A 19,644-nucleotide genomic window follows, 5' to 3' on the forward strand; every position below is an offset into this window, starting at 1 on the left:
TGAATTGAATTTGTCTACTGTAAAGGGCTGCTCTTATAGTCTCCCTTCAATGTGTTTTAGTACCAAAAGAAATGTTAAAATTCTTACAATTGCGCCATACATTCAAAATTCATTACTTACATTTTGAAGAAGCTGTTCAAACCAATCATACCCTGTATCTCTACAAGCTGCAACCTAAAAGTAGTTTTGGAATAAACTGGTTAAAAAATGCATCTGAAGAAAAATTACTTCAATACAGATGTCATCTTAAAAGATCAGTAAACATGCATAGATATATTTTCATATACATTCAGTACAATATCTTTGGAGATCAGAAACTGTCTTCTGCATTTGAAAAATAGTTCTCACCATTTAAGCAATCCCAGAATTTGTATCCCATACAACACAAGACCTATCCATTTTACTGGAGATTGTTGGCTCTAGCATAAACCAAATTTTGGTTTCATAGAACGTTTTGTACTGGTTAAAGCACAAATACAAGCCTGACACATAAAAAATGAATGTGTGTATATATATGCATATACATGTTTTAATATAAACCAACTAAGTTTTCACTGGTATCGTATGTCAGGAACAGCTCACAGGTGCTCCAAAATAGAATTGGCTGGAGAACTGAGAATTAAGCTGAAGTCAAATCAACTGACTTATCAGTCTGGAAAAACGCACGCTACACTACCATTTAGTAAAAATATTGAAAAGCATGATGGAGTTTAAACCCATAATTTTAAGTAGCGAAGTCACTACCTTTATTTGATATTTACACCTTGGTATAATTGATATTAAAATACCTTCTCAGCACAGTGGTTTTACACAACACGTTTTCACTATAAACGTATAAGCATTTTATTTTAAACAAGTGGGTTTTTTGAGACACGTTATTTAATTTGCTGCTCCTAAAAAGTAGATAAAATTATGCAGATACTAGTTTACCTTGAGTGAGAACATGACCCCTGTATTTACTAAAACAGTTTATTAATCTTTCAAAATAAATGTTATCAATTGAGGACATTATTTTTTTTTAAGAGACAACCTCTTAATTAGGCTTAACTATATGCTACTACTAGCATTTCCTGGAAAATGTTAAATATAACAGAAATTTATTGTGTTTTAACTGAACAAGTGTTTTATATAACCTGAATATAACGTGGTCTCAGTTATGACTGCCAGCAGATTAGTGAGCATTTAAAGTTTCCTACAGCCTGTTCCATCAGATGAATAATTCTAGCATATGTCTCCTGACACTAAATAAAGAAAACCACCTGATAATCAAATTACTTGCATATTTTTTGTATTCTAAAAGACTAGGCAATATTTCAAAGATACTAAAAACATAATCAAATTTTACACACAACTTAATTCAAATTTGCTTAACATACCACGTCAGTGATATTTAGTATTTTCCTGGTCATTGCTTCTTTGTCATGGTGTGGAGTTGGAGTAAACCAGAGCTTCTGGAATGTCTCATTTACTAATTTCTGAAGGGGAAAAAAAAATAGCAGAAATACATAAGCTTATCTTGGCACATAAGTATTATTTCTAATACATCCATACAATAGATTTGTTGATGATACGTGCCATTTTGTAAGAAATTATTCAACGTAAGCGAGACTGTTTTAGAGAATGTTATCTGATACAGACTGAAATCTACTATTACAGCAGTTATATTGGCCTCTAAGCAAGCTTCACTAAAATGATCACTGGGAACTGATGCTACAGAAAATTGAGTTACCACTTTTGTGCACTAACTTGCATTCCTTGGGAAAACACAGTACTGTGAGAAGCTGACAACCAAACACAAGATTACAAATTCTACAGCAGAATTAACAGCAACTGTAGATTACTTTGGCATTTTCAGAACAGCTGTGACAAGGTGGGAAAAAGAGAGAAGCCAAGTCTCCCTACCCAAGCATAGGAAGCCTGTTCCCTTCCAATGTTTTTGGATGGAGGAAAAGATGGAATAGAATGAAAGTGAACTAATTATTCCTGAATTACTTATAAAGCATATGGTTGTAAGAAGCTTTCCTCATCCATGGAGACATAAAAAAAAATAAAATACATTGCAGATACTGCCTCATCTTTCTGAGGTTGTTGGAAAGGTAAGGGAAAGGAGGAAAGTGAACAAAGTCATCCTCCTTTCCTAGCAGCACCTTGGATCCAGCTGTTCATCCATTTCTTGATTAACAGTCTTCTCAGAAAGCCACTTGGCATTAAGGTATCTCAAGTGGTAAAAACATATGCTGCAGCTTTAAAGTTGCAGATTTCAAATCCCACTGAAAGTGTGATACAGGTATATTCTTAATTACCCAGCAATTTAAAAAAATTTTGCCAAATTAAACATACATCAGTGTCAGGTTTATGTTTCAACACATAATCTTAGTTTTATTCCCTTCTGCATATACATTGCACAAAGAGTAGAATATGATCACATAAGCAACATTTTAGGGGGAATAACTGATTAATTAAACATTCAGAATTAATGCAAAATTAACACAGATGAATACTTTATAATTTTTATACGCAGAACTGGCAAATCTGGCATATACCAACATAAGGCACTTAATTTTTACTTAATTTTTTTGTTTGCAGAAAGGAGTTTTATATGCCAATTTCATTTGTTAGAAAAGAGAAGTGCCAGAGACAACACTTGTAAGAAAAAAACATCTCTAGACAATAACTTTTTAAAATCTTTTAGTTGTCAGAAAGAACTTGAAGAAAACAGAAGAAAGAAAATCAAGTCAGCAATGTAGAAAGCGAAGATATTTGCTCTCAAAAATTAAAAGTGAATAAAAATCATAAAGGTCACAAAGGAGCAATGAAATACTTTTTTGATTGTTTTTGTTTTTTGGTCAAAATATAGAAACACATTATGACAATTAAAATCCTGAAGGATATATATATCATTCTACCTTAATGCCTTCTTCATCATTGACTCTCCGAATCATTTTCACACACATCTCTGTAATTTTGGGAAATGTTGGTTGTTCAATGCAGATATCCCTAAGTATCTTTATAACTCTTTTTCTGACACTGATACCAGTATCCTGTGAGGAGAAAAGCATTATGCTCTTGAAAACAAATCAGATATATTAATTAATTTATGTATTATATGAATTAATATTTGAAGATCACCCAATCTGACCGGCAAAACGTATTTAGAAAAGGCAGCTAAAATATTCTGGAGTGCATTTATACAAAAGGTAAGTACAGCTTGTACCACTTTATTTGCAGTAATTCTAAAGTTTCTGACTGAGTCCCCAGAACACTGAAACGCTTCCTCCATTTATACCCTCCCATTTAAGAGCTCATGATGGTGCAAATTTATAATTCTACTTCTTAATTCAAGAGCTTACAAGCTAGATGTGATGATGCTTTAGCTACTTTGTTGGAACACAAGACCCTTTGTAGATCTGGACTGTAATACTTCAAAAACCTTTGGATAAAGCTTATGGATAAGCTACACGCAGCAAATCTTTTCCACTTTCCTAGGCTTTGTCTAAGAAGAAAGGAGTAGCAGCTTCATTTCATATTACCTTATTCAAAACCTGTTTAGTCTGAATGTTAGGATGAACAGCTTTATGCATGCTCATATGCACATCTCCAAAATCTTTCACAAATATGTTTTATCATGTAACTATAGCAAATGAGTAGTATTTGACTAAACACCTGATGTATGCTAAAAGCTAGTGTTATCTTACAGTTAAATTAACATTGTATTTTATCTGAACATCCAGACAAAACCCACTTTTTATACAAAAACTATATTAAGAAGCCTTTAAAACATAGCACAGAAAACCAAAATAGTTGTATCTTTTTTTTTCTTTTGGATTACAAATGGCAACTTTAGATTACTGTGTTGTAGGTATTTCTTCATCACCCACACTACTGAGCTGCCCTCAGTAACCCACATCTCAGACTTCAGAGATGTGGCAAAATTCCTCATTTCACTTAATTTGTGCCTTAATAAAGGAATCAAAAGGAATATAATCCTGGTTCTGATGCGTTACAACTTTCTATGTATGTTTACCTTTTGACATAACAAAGCCTCACTGGAAACAAGTGATACACTTTACAAGATTGGTCTTGAAAGCATGATTAAAATAATAAGATATAATTTACTCTTCGGATCATTATTCCATATTATGAAACATATAAATTCAGTTGAAAACAAATTTTCCAATGACACTTATTTTATCATAAATATCACAAGTCACCATACCAATATTCTTTCAATCAGCATGTCATAATACTGCTCAGCAAGCTGAGGACGACAGAGCACAAATCGGCCGAGCAGCTCCACAGCTGCTTCTCGTACACTAGTAGAGTTATCCATTAATCGTCCATGAACACCTCGTTGCATATCCAGCTAAAAAGAACAAATAAAGCACAGATCAAAAATGAGAAATGAAGATTTTTTCAAGCATGACAAAATAATGCATGTGCATTATGGGTATTTCATTTTTTTTTACCCTGGCTAGAATACTGGGGTCTACAGCAACAACCTCAGACAAACACTTCATGGCTTTTGTTCGAACAGCAATTGCATTTTCACCAAGTACACGCAGAATCTAATAAGGGAACAAAAACAAAGATTCAATTGCTTTGGGAAGGTAGCAAACAATGTTTAACAGGCAAAAATGTCGCAGAATAACATGCAAATGATTTAACTAAAATAATATCTTTCTACTAAAAATTGTCTATATCTTCTCAGACAGTAAAAAGGTGCATGCAAGTGATGTCCCATGGCACTGATAACTGAGTGTGGATATTTACCAGGATTTGCTACATCTCTAAGACTGTCCCAAACAAGATTTACACAGGGTCCATATATTCACTTTAAGTCCCTTCAATTTTAAATTAGTTTTGCCATTTGGTTGTGGCTTTCACCGTGGTTCTTTCAACAGGAGAGTTGGATTTGGGCACTATAATTTTAAGAATGGCTCTGTATGCAGATCAATATAAAGTAACACAAACTAAACTAAACTAGTACTGGAGTTCAAACATGTCACCATGCCAACTTGTTAGTGCTTTTCTCCCAGAAAAAGGAAAGAAACCACACTGGTCAAACAGCTTCCAAAGTGATAGTAACACGCACTGCAAGCAACTGACCAAGTTAGCTGTATTTTCAAATCAAATTAATATCAATTTAATGAGTTAATATTACCAAATGAGCATGCATCTTGCAGAAACTGTAAAAAAGATTTCAACATTTTGTAATTATTCTTTTACTGTGTACATCTAACATAATGATTTTGCCATATACATACATGGACAAATAAAATAATGTATGTACAATATGACATATGAAATGCATGCAAGAAAAAGAAATATAAGCACTTATGTCATCAATACAGAATATGAAAGCATATATGGTGTTATCACGGCCTGTTAAATATCTGTGCTCAACAATGAACAGATATTGCACACTACGGCAAAAGTGTTTAGAATCAGAAACCAACTGTTTCACTCAACTAAGAATTCCAGCACAGTTTACCTGTGTCAAATAAATATCGAAGCTCTGGGCAAATGGCCTCATAGAGGCCAAGTAGCGAACAATCAAACATGCGTCTTCATAGTCCACGGTATCAGAATTCATCCTTCAACAAATACAATGTTTTAATTAGGACATGTTTATCTAAAATTATTTTAAAAGTCAAATGTATGGTTAATAAAGAAATCAGTGGTGCTGAAACGTACTTTAATGTACTGAACTGAGATGGAGCAGTTTTAATGATGCTGCGAAGAAACGTTTTGCGACTTTCTGCTCTATGCATGATTTGTCCTGTGGTCTCAACATCTTTTGCATGATGAGTTCCTTCAGATGAATCCTCATCCTTCTGAGATTTAATTGCTTTCTCTGTCTCCATAGTTGTATCACGGAACCACTGTGCTATATAAAACTTCCGAGAAAACTGGAGAAATACAGCAGGATACACAGAAACCAACAGATATAGAAGAGTGAAATTAACAGCTTTATAATGAGATTGAGTCTAATGCATCAATCATATTTTGGAAAACACAATCAACAGTATATGTTAGTGTGACAATTTAATTGAAGCACTAATATGCTTTTTATTCAGCACATGTTAATGAAATTATTTTTATATACACTTGACATCAGAAAGCTGAAATTTACCACTAATGATGCATCAGTTTCTGTGTTCTCATCTAGGTAATCTAGCAGAGCCTTTTGCAGCTGTTGAATTTCATCTCCTCCTCCTGAAACCTGTCAGAAATAGAAAGATAGTTATAAAATAGACTATTGCACAATGATAATTAGAATCTGAAAATCTGCATGTCCACATATAAAATACACTGAAGTTAATGTTCTGCAATTATCAATACAACTAATAATTTTTTTAATCAATTACTTCTAAACTTTATACAGGCTAAACCAAATTAGACTGGCTCCAAAGTCTATAAAAGATTAACAGCAGAATAAGACTGGTTTTAAAACAGACTGACTCATTTGATTAGTTTTCATTCTAGGATCTTGTGTGAAGACCCTCTGTCCCTGAGGAAAAAAGAAAGGCTGAAATCACATGTAGTAGACTGACACAAAGTTTAACCTATACAAGTCATTGTTAACTCTCTCACCAATATTAAATACTGAAACAGTGACTTCTCAGGTGAACAAGGGATAAAAGGCAAAAAAGGCAAATGAAAATAAATATGAAACACAGTCAACAGTAAAAACATATGGGAAACTTCAAAAAACCCCCACAACTTATCCCTCTGCAAAAATATCCGAGGGATAAAGCATCTATACAGAGAAAGTGCAGCAAGTATGCTCAATCCATCTAGGAAAGAACCTACAGAGGCTGTTCCCAAACACTCCTAAGCACTAAAGAATCATGCTCTCTGAGGCTCAACTAAGTTTCTATCAGTCAAAAAGCTTCAGAACAAACACATATTTTATAAAAAATGCTACCTAGTGCATAAAGCCTATCTACAGAATAGGGTAATATTAATTTTCCTGTGAAGCACTTTTAAGATGCACAAAAAGGATTACAGCTGAAATATTAATCTGAGAACTAGTTCTGGATACTATACATCAGGCTTGTAAATATCTAAACTGTATGAATGCTAAACCCAGAATGTATTATTTCCAAGAAGCTATTTTATAGGAAATATGTATATTCTGATCTCTTAAATAGTTCTAGCCTATGTAAATTGAACAATGATTTTGTATGTGATCATCAGACAATGTACTTCTCCCCATATAGAGGTTATAGAGAATAAATCAGTATCAATTAGCTTGTTAATAAATCAGAAATAAAATTTCTCAACACCTACAAGGCAGCATAAAACCAAGAACATAAACCACCTTTTTTCCTTAGTATTATACTAAAATATGCAGGTCCTTGCAATTGCTGATGCTACAGCAGAAAAAAGGATTTTTTTTCTTCCAAAATGAATGAGTTTAAGAATTCAAAACATGTTTACAGTGTACATAATACTAATACAGGTTTACTGATATAAATTTGTCACCCTAATATATGTGCAAATTGTGATTTGAACGTCTGACCTTAAGCTATGTTAAATTCTGTGGATAAGAGGCTGAAAAAAAAAGTTGCTTGATGAACCGTAACTGCCTATTTTCAAACAAGTAAGAAAAACTCAGAATAAACAAAAAGAAACTGTGAAGTCTGTAACAAAGCATATTCAATATTGATAATAAAAGTAGAAGAAAAATTTCTGGCTTAAACTTCTTCAGATACAAAACACTTTTCTTTTTCAGCAATAAAACTTCTATCTTAATTTCTGTATGAACAGCAGAGACTGAGAATCTTGTCACAAATGCAGCACATAATATAGCTTGCAAACATCAGCAAGCAGAAAAAGGTCCAGAAGATCGGCACATCAAGAGATAAACTAATGAAAAGCATGCACAAGTGTTCAAATCAATTTGACAATCTATGACAGATTTCTATGAAAAAAAATCTACTGTTTAAAAAAACATCAAAAAAGAACAGATTTTCTCCTAAATCTAATTCTATGGTTCATGAGTCCAAACCACAGTAGACAGAGTTATAAGCATTCATCAATCATTGGGGAATATCCTGGCAATGATATCAGAGGGTAGAAGGAAATATCAAGTCTTAAGTATTCAACTCAGCAGGAAAGAAAAATCTGTAGAGGTATAAGTTAATTTCTGAATTAAAACAATAATTTAAGATCATTCCAATGACTAAAGCTGAATAAGTCTACCAATAGGGGATCTTATTTTCTTGCTATTTGAACAACAAAGTGAAGCTTAGCTGTCACGTAAACCTTTCCAAGTAGTTATTTGTTCTTAGGTTACAAATAATTTATAAACAATACACTGTCTACCCTGATGGTACTGTATAGTATACACCTTCCCTAATGTACAGATGGTACTATATACCATCACTGATGTTAAGCTTCCTGAGTAACTGAAAAAATGCCCACAGCAATTTTATTTTCTGCAGATGCCAATGCCTAATTACTGCCTGATCCTATAAAAAACCCAAAACAAATAGAAAAATTCAGGTCACCACTTTTTAGAATATCTTTCAATACTATTATATAACTTCTGGAGATAAGGAGAAAAGAGTTCTTCAAAAATATTTCCCTACGAAGAAGTCTAATGTAGAATTGTCAAAATCACTGCCAACAGAGAATTATAACCCCTTAGCATACAGAAGTACAAATTATATTAAGGCATGGACATAAAGATTTGACACTATATGTAGTACAAAATTCTAAATTACAAAAGTTATGGGAAGTATCAGCCTCATAAAAGAGTAGATTAATTTTGATTCTTTCCTTGAATGCCTGTAAATTGCACAAGTTTTTCCTTCAACAAATTTGTAACAGTCATTATAAAACACATATAATAGATATGGAGTCTTTTCAGGTAAATGAAAGGGAAATTAACTAGACTACTCAACTTCAGATCTAATCATGCTGAGAACAATTAGTAGTTTAGAAAGGAATGTATAGCATCCATAAGAAATGTGCAAGTCCACATTTTTAAAATGACACATAAGTGCAGGAGGGGGCCTGGAAATCAGGACCATAAAGTGGCAATCAGTTAGCTGAGGGGAATGTGCTTGAGTTTGTCTAGACAACAATTAACATGATACAGAGCATAGGGGAGTGGGGGACGAATGGCGGATGGCGCCAAGAATGGCGCCAAGGAAAGGTAACACCTTGCTGTTAATTGCTGGTAGTTAACCACCAATCAGGGATTGCCTAGTATGCAGTGCTTAGCTTCAAGAACCAATCTTTTTAAAGCCCGCAGCTTCTGAGAACATATATAAACTCGTGATTGTGTACAATAAATCGACATCTTGCTTGCTACATCCCGTCTCTTCATTCACCACACATAAGACCCAAGATTTTCTCATCATATTATGTACTGAAGAGAGCCCAAATGCATACATTGCTTTGTTAATTGCTGCCACTCTTGCAGATTGGGAGACATTTTGATAAGCAGCATTAGCAGAAATGCAAATATGCATTCTCTAACAAAAGATATTTGCAAGTTCAGTAAAAAACAAAACAAAACAAAACAACCCCAACCAATACCAGCTACATCACATAAAAACTAACCTTCCAAGCCTAACAGTTTAACTCTAAAGCTCATGTACGAGTGTCATAAGCTCAATTATCACTTTGCAATAGCAAATGCACATACATACACACACATATATATTTTTAAGGCCTCTTAAGATAGAATCCAACTATCGCTGTTATTTCCTCCATAATGTCACAAGAAAACAGGTTTTACCATTGTATTTAACCACTTAATATGATCACTAGGGAGACAGTGTAAGACAGACATGAATTAACAAATGTGATACTTATAAATTGAGTATATTTGATTCAGAAATCTGAACAACAATGAAAATTCATTCTCCACAACACCAGTTTTTCACACATCTTTAAAATTTTTAAATCGATACATCGCAATCCACTTGGCACAGGATCTCTCACACACCTGTTTAAGGATTCTGGCTATAGATCCTCGATCCATTTTGCTAGTGACTGCATCTTTCCTGAGTCTTGCAGCTACAGTTCCAAGATAGTCAAGTGATGCAACTCTTAATGCCATTTCTGTAGATTTGTTACTGAACTGGTGAACCTAAAAGCAGAATAAACTGTTATAAAAAATTATTTATTTATGCAACTGAGTTTCTTTACACAGGACACTGCTTGACCTTATTAAAAATTCCACTTCTATGCTGCATAAAAATATAAAATTTACTATTATGTCACAGATACACTCCTTACTTTACATTAATGTTTTTGCCTTTATTGCGTTGGTCTCTCTACAAATATGCCTGTTATAGTTTTTCTAAAATATGTATTTTATAAAATAAACTGAACATCTAGTAGAGCAGATATCCTTTGCAGTAGCATAGATCTTAAGCACCATAATGCAACTTCCTCATTGATATATAGAAAAGTATAAAGCAAGCTACATTTTATGAGGAACAAGGCCACAAAATATTTTTCCAAGAAACAGCTCAAATTACTGTGTTAATTACATTGTAATACTGAAGAACAACTCTCAAAAAACATGTTAATGAAAAAACTCACATTCTGTAAAATGCCACATTCCATAAGTAAATGTGCTACTATTGGTAAAAGACCAAACTAATTAATTCTCAGGTTCTGTGCTAAAGGAATAGTCCAAAGAAGTATTTAACATGAATAATTACAGCTGTTAGTCTGACTTTATTCCCAATTAATAACTACACTTATTAGATGCTATACCAGGGGTCCTCAAACTACGGCCATGGGCTGGATACGGCCCCCCAGGGTCCTCAATCCGGCCCCCGGTATTACAGAACCCCCCGCCGGGGGTTGGGGGGGAACCAAGCAGCCGCAGATGACTGCCTGCCACTGCATCCGCGCTGGCCCCCTGGTTAAAAAATTTGAGGACCCCTGTGCTATACAATGGCATTTTTTAATGTGGGAAACATCATGGAATAGAAGTGAACTTCCATGAGAAACTGTATACATATGACCTTTACTAAGTTCCATATCAATGATCTTCTGACCTAAATTTTATTTTCTATGCATTACAGAATAATGATGCACGTGAGAAAATCCTAAGATGCTGCATGTCTGTGTCAGCAATCAAAAAGCATTCCTGTAATAGTCTGAGCTGATGTCCTGGTTTCAGCTGGGATAGGGTTAATTTTCTTAGTAGCTAGTACAGTGCTGTGTTTGGGATTTGGTGTGAGAACAATGTTGACAGCACACTGATGGACTTTTCAGTTCCTTGGGCCCTGCCAGCCAGAGGGCTGGAGGGGCACAGGAAATCGGGAGGGGACACAGCCAGGACAGGTGACCCAAGCTAGCCAAAGGGTTATTCCATACCATATGACGTCATGCTGAGTATATAAACTGGGGGAAGAAAGAGGAAGGGGGGGACATTTGGCATTATGGTGTTTGTCTTCCCGAGTAACTGTTATGCGTGACGGAGCCCTGCTTTCCTGGGGATGGCCGAACACCTGCCTGCCCATGGGAAGTGCTGAATGAATTCCTTGCTTTGCTTTGCTTGTGTGCATGGCTTTTGCTTTACCTATTAAATTGTTCTTATCTCAACCCTTGACTTTTACATTCCTTTCCGATTCTCATCCCCATCCCTCTGGGTGAGGGGGAGTGAGCGAGCGGCTGAGTGGTACTTGGTTGCTGGCCAGGGTTAAACCACAACAGCTGAAATAAACAAGTTTCATTGTATTAAGAAATAATATAATAATTAAGAACAAGAATCCCTTACCAATAGCCTTCCTAATAAGCTAAGTAGCAACTCTGCAGCTGGCCATTCTGGTTTATTGACTGTGGAAAGAAGATCTTGAATGAAGTTCTCAAACAGTGGTCTGTAATCTTCTTCCCCTTGTTTACTGCCACACCTTTTTAAAAGTAAATACATTTTGTAAGTGAATTTAGAGCCATTTAAACTTTTCTTCTGATGCAAACAGAAGTAATCCTATGTTTAACCAGAAAACCAGTTTTATGCAATTCTAAAAAAATATCCAAAATATTAGCAGAAAAATTGTTTTTATCCATTTATGGACAAATAGTTTAAATAGTCATCACTCCAAATTGCACTGCGAGTAAAGCAGCTAATCCAGGATAGCATAATTTTTCATAAGTTTTTTTTTAATTATTGCTTTGAGTTAAAGTCTGCATTAACTTGGATGGACATAGTAGGTAAAATTCTAAAGCTCAAGCCAGAGTGGGGTATTTAGGAGGTGGTGTGTCCTTAAACCTGGTCTGACTTATCTCAAAGTGATAAGACATCTTAGTATTATGCTCCACAAAAGTTTAAAATCAGAATGTAAAAAAATCAAAAGATAACATACCTAATAGTGTTTCACTTATATGTGGCATTCCTAACTTCAATGATAACAGAAGTATGCAAAGAGAAGGCTAGATGGCTTGTAAATGATTTCTACTGTTAAGCTGAAAGGCTAACATGATAAAAACCTCAGGACTTTATATTACAAGTCCTTTGGTTATTCAGGTGTATTTTCTTTCCCCTGTTGAGCTACTGATATTCCTAACTATCTAAATGAAAGTAATTTTAGGTTTTTTACACCTTTGCCATTCTGATGACTGAAAGAATCTGGTTTCATCACTTAAATATGTACTCATTCTGCTCTTCCATGCTTCAGATGAGTAAAAGACCCCTGATAAAATGATCCTACATAAACTATCAGACAGATTCTTAAATGTGTAAAGAACTCTCTGCAGAATTTCTGTTCCATAAAAAGCATTTGTCCAGACAGGTAGCTGTCCTAGGGATCTATATTGTTATAAGTAACTTTATTAGTAGGCATTTAGCATTACAAAGTGGTTTGATTTGTCTTAAGGTGTGACAGGTTTCATTTGGAGTTGGTTTCATCAATACACTAAAGAATGCAACAGTACTTACTTCTTAAGGAAAATAGAAAGGAAGTTCTGTGCTGTTCTCATGGCTGTTTCGTATGAGTTAGTAATTAGCACATCTTGATCCACCTAAAAATAACAAGATGTATTTTTCTAATATTTTAGCACACACAGAAATATGATTTCTAGATCAGCGCTTCTCATTCATCAAATAATTACAGGAGACATAAAATTACAAAGCTTAATTACTAGAGCACCATCATAAAATATTATACCTACAAATTCATTCCTGCACACACACACAAAAATTTATAGCTCTCAAAAAAAATAATCTTACTTTTTTGTTTGATTCCTCCTCTGAATTAGAATCTTTTTCTGTTGATGGCAAATGCACCACACACTGAATAAGCTGCAGAACTAGTGCTGTTACCATCTGAATATACATAGGCTCTCCATCAGTGTCACTGCTGTTTAACCTGTTAATAAGAAAAGACATCATTAACACTAAAACTAAACTAAAAAGACAAAACAAACCAAAATTTTTTGGTTCTAAATAACATCAGTCTAAAATTATTTCCACAGCTAGAAAACTGTTTTCTAGACAGTTATCTAGTCATTTTCTTCCCTCGTATGCAGTGAAAGATTTGGTCTAACAAATCCAGCATTATTCTCAGGCCAAAGATGAATTGAAACAGCCCACAGATGGGCTATTAGAGTATCTCTGAAGTTCAGCAGCTGAAAAATCTACATAAATATTTAATAAATCAAACATCTACATGCTAAGGCACTTACCAATATGCTTATTATAATGCCATATCCATTTCCAAAACAACATTAAAAAAAATAGACTGAACTTATCCTAACAGTATGTAAAATGTGCAGGACTTTTAAACAAGAGAAAATAGTGACCATGACCTGGACTGACTTCTACAAGAGTTACACCTATGGTAATATCAGGAAGCATAACAGACTATAAACTTCAATATGTAACAGTGTCTTTAGGCTGGTATGACCACAGAATCACAGAATGGTTGGGGTTGGAAGGGACCTCTGGAGACTATCTAGTCCAATCCCCTGCTAAAGCAGGTTCACCTAGAGCAGGTTGCACAGAATTGCATCCAGGTGGGTCTTGAATATCTCCAGAGAAGGAGACTCCACAACCTCTCTTGGCAGCCTGTTCCAATGCCCTGTCACCCTCAAAAACATTTTTCCTCATACTCAGATGGAACTTCCTGTGTTGCAGTTTGTGCCTGTTGCCCCTTGTCCTGTCACTGGGCACCACTGAACAGAGCCTGGCCCCATCCTCTTGACACTCGCCCTTAAGGTATTTGTAGACATTGATAAGATCCCCTCTCAGTCTTCCCCAGGCTAAACAGGCCCAGCTCCCTCAGCCTTTCCTCATAAGGGAGATGCTCCAGTCCCCTCATCACCTTTGTAGCCCTCTGCTGGACCTTCCCCAGTAGTTCCCTGTCTCTCTTGAACTGGGGAGCCCAGAACTGGACACAGATATACTCCAGATGCAGCCTCACCAGGGCAGAGTAGAGGGGAAGGATAACCTCCCTCGACCTGCTGGCCACACTCCTCCTAATGTGCCCCAGGATCCCATTGGCCTTCTTGGCCACAAGGACACACGGGCAACTAGCTGTCCACCAGAACTCCCAGGTGCTTCTCTGCAGAGCTGCCTTCCAGCAGGTCAGCCCCAGCCTGTACTGGTGTGTGGGGTTGTTCCTCCCTAGGTGCAGGACCCTATACTTGCCTTTGTTGACCTTCATTTGGTTCCTCCCTGCCCAACTCTCTAGCCTGTCCAGGTCTCGCTGAATGGCAGCGCAGCCTTCTGGTGTTTCAGCTACTCCTCCCAGCTTTGTATCATCAGCAAACTTGCTGAGGGCACACTCTGTCCCTTCATCCAGGTCACTGGTGAATAAGTTATAACAAGACTGGACCCAGTACTGACCCCTGCGGAACACCGCTAGCTACAGGCCTCCAGCTAGACTCTGCGCTGCTGATCACAACCCTCTGAGCTCTGCCATTCAGCCACTTCTCCATCCACCTCACTGTCCACTCCTCTAACCCACACTTCCTGAGCTTACCTATGAGGATGTTATGGGAGACAGTGTCAAAAGCCTTGCTGAGGTCAAGGTAGACAACATCTACTGCTCTCCCCTCATCTACCCAGCCAGTCATTCGGTCACAGAAGGCTATCAGGTTGGTCAGGCATAATTTCCCCTTGGTGAATCCATGTTGACTGTTCCTGATGACCTTCTTTTCCTCCACATGCTTAGAGATGATCACCTCCAGGATGAGCTGTCCCATCACCTTTCGAGGGATGGAGGTGAGGCTGACTGGTCTGTAGTTTCCTGGGTCCTCCTTCTTGACCTTTTTGAAGACAGGAGTGACCTTGGCTTTCCTCCAGTCCTCAGGCACCTCTCCTGCCTCCTTGACCTTTCAAAGATGACGGAGAGTGGCTTGGCAATAACATCTGCCAGCTCCCTCAGCACTCAGGGGTGCATCCCATCAGGGCCCATGGATTTGTGGGTGTCAAGTTTGCTTTAAGTGATCTCTAATGCAATCCTCCTCGACCAAGGGAATTTCTTCCTTTCTCCAAACTTTCTCTTTTGCCTCCAGAGTCTGGGAAACCTGAGGGCCAGCCTTGGCAGTGAAGACTGAAGCAAAGGCGGCATTCAGTAACTCTGCCTTCTGTGTCCTTCATCACTAGGGCACCCACCTCATTCAGCAGCAGGCCCACATTTTCCCTAGTCATCCCTTTCCTGCTGATGTAACTGAAGAAGCCCTTCTTGTTGTCCTTGACATCCCTTGCCAGATTTAATTCGAAACAGACCTTAGCCTTCCTCATCACCTCCCTGCATGTTGTGACAACATTCCTATATTCCTCCCAAGTCGCCTGTCCCTTTTTCCACATTTCATAAACTTCCTTCTTCTGTTTGAGGTTTGCCAGAAGCTCCTTGCTCATGAATGAATACACTCTACTTCACATTTCTCCCTTTCCAAGTGATTTAACCTGACAAATAGTACAGCATTTACTACCCATACATACATCGATGCCATTTAAAGTTACCCTTAACAATATGAAAAGGTGATAATCTTTGATATCATTCTCCCCAAATTATCAAAATAATAACTGGGCACAAACCAGATTGCAAATATTATCTTTATGAAGTTATCTTTGACTATTTTTACAGAGAAAAAATTTTAATATCATATTTTAGGTAAGCTGTACCCTTCATGACTGTAGCCACAGACAGGGAATGTCTTTCAACAGACCAGAGCTAGGAAACTAAAGATAAACAGTGCAGTCATTGTGGCTTTGAGATTTCCATCTGCTAAAGGTCCTAATTCACAGAGGGTATCTACCATTTATGCTCCTATGCATATTACCTTCCTATTTGGTAGATCTCTGATGTCTATAATGAAAACAGTAAGAAATACTAGGAACAAGCACTCATGTTAACATTAGGGTTGCTGAATTCAACTTCAAAGTTTCAGTGAATTTCTTTTCCTAGATATTTCCTGTTCATCCACCCTGGATCAGACAACCCATTTCATTGACAATTTGTCTGTCTGGGGAAAGATGTATGCAAGCAAGGAACAAAATCAATGCCAACAACAAATGTTTTAGAATAATTTAAAGTGTCCAACCTCAATTTTAACTGAAATCCAGTTCAGGTCAGGTTCTTTCTCAAATTGAACGTGAACCTATGCTATTATTCAGAAGATGCACTGAAATCCACCTGAAGCACTTAAAAGACAGTTAAAGTAAACTGAGTAGTGCCTAAATGAAACTAATTCAAAGGAGTAATAGATTGATTTCCTGGAAAGTGTGCTCTGAGTATGTCCTCAAAGAAATTCAGCCAGAATTTTCCTATTAAGCTTTAGCAATGAAGAAATTGTATGAAATCCATATAAACAGAACCAAAGAATTATCCAACAAAAAAACTTTGCATGCACGCTAACATTAGGCTCATTTACATTTTTAGTGAGACAAATAAGATATTGAAATTATTTTTGTAAGCAGGCATAAATACGATGGCATAAGAAACAGTGATTATTACAAAATACATTTGTCAGGCAATTCTGCTCTCGCTGTAGAGGTTTTGAAATATCAACCTCTAACAAAGTGCAGCTTGTGGAGTCACAGATTTTTTAAAAAGTTAATACAGAAGCCTAAAATCCTACATCTACAAAAATGTAAATGCTACTGTCTACAAACTATCAATTTATGACAGAAATTACCTGAAGTTTCTCAAACTCCTCTTGCTAGTTGGTAGTCTTGCAAGGGAAGTGAAAATTTCTTCTAGTATTAATTGTCTATGTTTTTCATACCTGGAGAACACCTATTTAACAGTTATAGGATTGTTAAAAAAATTATTTATTGTTACATACAATATTGCTTGTTAAAAATTATTAAAAATAATATATAGAAATATACACTTTACATGACATTGAAATTATATTTGATGCATACCTTGTTTTTAATACATTGTTTTTTCAAAGCAAGCATTTCTTTATAAAATACATAAAAACTTTTTCAAATATGGATTTTTAAAAATCTTCAAACAGCAGAAATGTGTAATAGCTCTTAAATATACCATGTTATAAAAATTTCTGCCAATGGTACAATACACTAAGAAAGTCAAACAGTGTAATGCTAAACTTTCAGACTCCAGTATAGAGCAAAACTCTGTGGTAACATAAATTAAGATGCACACATGTACGGTTTTAAAACACATCTGAGAAACCAGTTTTACCTCATAATCTAAAGTTTAATGTTTTCCTGACATGAAATATTCTTTCAATTTACACATCAGGATTGTAGAGTTTGCCTCTCCTTTTGTTTAGGTAGAATTACTTTTATAAATACTGGAGTACATCATCCTTACAAAGATGGAAAATTTCCACTTGAACAAGCGCATCTGTGTTGCACTGAAGTTTTCCTGAAATAATATTTTATCTGCCCCATGAGTTTTTCACATAGCCACCTCTTCTGAGGAAAAGGACTTCTTCTATTATATAGAAGTATCCTACTAGTTCTAAAGCTTATTCCATTGCATAAATTCAAATCTTAACAAAGGAAATAAGGAAAACCACATTGTTAAGATTTCTTAAGACAAGAAAGGACTGGTAAGAGGATGGGGTTTGTGTTTACACTTTAAAAAACATAAACAAAATTAAGTAAATTCCTTGGCTTAAGTAGGCTATTTCTTCCTATAGAGTCTCTGCAAATAGGAGCTCAGGTAGATTTAATACTGTTTCTAGATTATGATACCAAACTGTAAAAATATTGAAGAATAAAATTAGTTCTAAACTCCAATTCTCTACCAGCAAAAATACAGCTTATGTAAATGCCCTAGTAACTCTCAGAAGTACAGGAACATGAAACTGCAAATTAAAAATTACTTACTGCAGTCACTAATTTGATAGCACATAACTGTAGTTCACTGACATTTTCTACAAAGAAAGGTGTTATTCCCATGGATGATACCTATCAACAGAAAGAAGTTATTGTAAGTATATTTGACTAAAACTGATTTATGCAGTTTCACAAGTAGGTTATTCATTCAGCAGGTAAGGTATTCAATAATATGTATTACTTCATATTATTTGCAAATAAAGTTATTAAAGGATATTTAAATACAATCAGGTTAAACTTTTCTTAAGCGTACAACAAAAGCCATTAAAGATTTGAACATTAAATGTTCTTCTTCAGATTACATACTACACAACAAACTAATCACTGATGTTAATAATTCAAAATTTTGTACTGATTTCATACTTCATGTCATTGAGACAATCACACTTTACAGTCTCTGGGAAAAGAAAACCAAACATTTTCAGACAGAAATTCTTCTGATAACTTACCTGAAGAATAGTTGTATCTGTAAGAAGCTGTATCTCTAGCAACTCTGACAAACTACTGACAATGTCACAAACTTTGTTATACAGCATCACTATAACTCTTTGCTTGTGGGTGGAACACTTAGCACGTTTTGCTTTTGAACTTAAAACACCACCTAGAAAACAAAAAAAAACTTTAATATTTATTTTCAGTTTCACTTACATCAAATATTAAGAAAGATTATCATCTTCCTCAAAAAACGTCCCCAAAACAACTCCATGACAACAGCTTTGTAAATGTAATTGCTTACAGAAGAAAAAGCTATTTAGCAGAATCAGCTGAAAAGCAAAAATTTCATATTTTCATAATTGCTCTGAATTCTGAATCCAAAATTTTAAAAACCATTCTTGAAGTTGGACACCCATATCTGATGGTATGTATGTGACAACAAAATGCTAAATACAAAGCATTTAGCATACTAACCACCATGAGGATCCACTCTGTACACAGGATCATATTGAGGATAGAGAGTGTTCTGCAAATGAAATTTTGTGTATTGAATAACTCTTTCTATTACATCCTCAATATATACAGCTTTAGGCATATTTGGTGATGTCATAATATTGATAGCAGTCAGACAAGCATCAGCAGATTTTGTCACTCTTTCCATAATAAGATCTCTCCATAATCTCTCCTCATCTTCAGTGTCATTGTTCTGTAACAGGCAATAAAAAACAAGATAGTGTAAACAATAAGTCAAATTTCTATCCTTATCAAATAAAAGATAACAGTATTTTAATATATTTACACACACACAAATACAACATTTATGATACAAAAATTGTTTTGGAAATCAACTAATGTTTGTTTTACTAGCAACAGATTTGTAACCCTAAGTTACAAATCTTCAATATCTCACTGTA

At 35.5% G+C, this 19,644-nt stretch overlaps 1 protein-coding gene across 10 annotated transcripts in view; it reads right to left on the reverse strand.

Annotated features, from left to right (window-relative positions):
- LOC121080396 (nipped-B-like protein) overlaps positions 1–19,644 on the reverse strand; it is a 169,590-nt gene that overhangs the window by 18,644 nt on the left and 131,302 nt on the right. For all 10 annotated transcript variants that reach the window (XM_040578396.1, XM_040578393.1, XM_040578394.1 and 7 more), the window contains 16 exons: positions 19,205–19,436; positions 18,745–18,896; positions 18,287–18,367; positions 17,119–17,219; positions 13,205–13,343; positions 12,914–12,996; positions 11,756–11,888; positions 9,965–10,108; positions 6,134–6,223; positions 5,695–5,909; positions 5,492–5,594; positions 4,467–4,565; positions 4,217–4,363; positions 2,907–3,041; positions 1,377–1,475; positions 121–174 (listed from right to left, as the gene is read on the reverse strand). In XM_040578396.1, coding sequence (XP_040434330.1) covers positions 121–174; positions 1,377–1,475; positions 2,907–3,041; positions 4,217–4,363; positions 4,467–4,565; positions 5,492–5,594; positions 5,695–5,909; positions 6,134–6,223; positions 9,965–10,108; positions 11,756–11,888; positions 12,914–12,996; positions 13,205–13,343; positions 17,119–17,219; positions 18,287–18,367; positions 18,745–18,896; positions 19,205–19,436 — 2,007 coding nt within the window. The remainder of the gene's footprint in view (positions 1–120; positions 175–1,376; positions 1,476–2,906; positions 3,042–4,216; positions 4,364–4,466; positions 4,566–5,491; positions 5,595–5,694; positions 5,910–6,133; positions 6,224–9,964; positions 10,109–11,755; positions 11,889–12,913; positions 12,997–13,204; positions 13,344–17,118; positions 17,220–18,286; positions 18,368–18,744; positions 18,897–19,204; positions 19,437–19,644) is intronic.

Source organism: Falco naumanni, chromosome W (assembly GCF_017639655.2).
Source record: "Falco naumanni isolate bFalNau1 chromosome W, bFalNau1.pat, whole genome shotgun sequence".
Classification (NCBI taxonomy): domain Eukaryota; kingdom Metazoa; phylum Chordata; class Aves; order Falconiformes; family Falconidae; genus Falco; species Falco naumanni.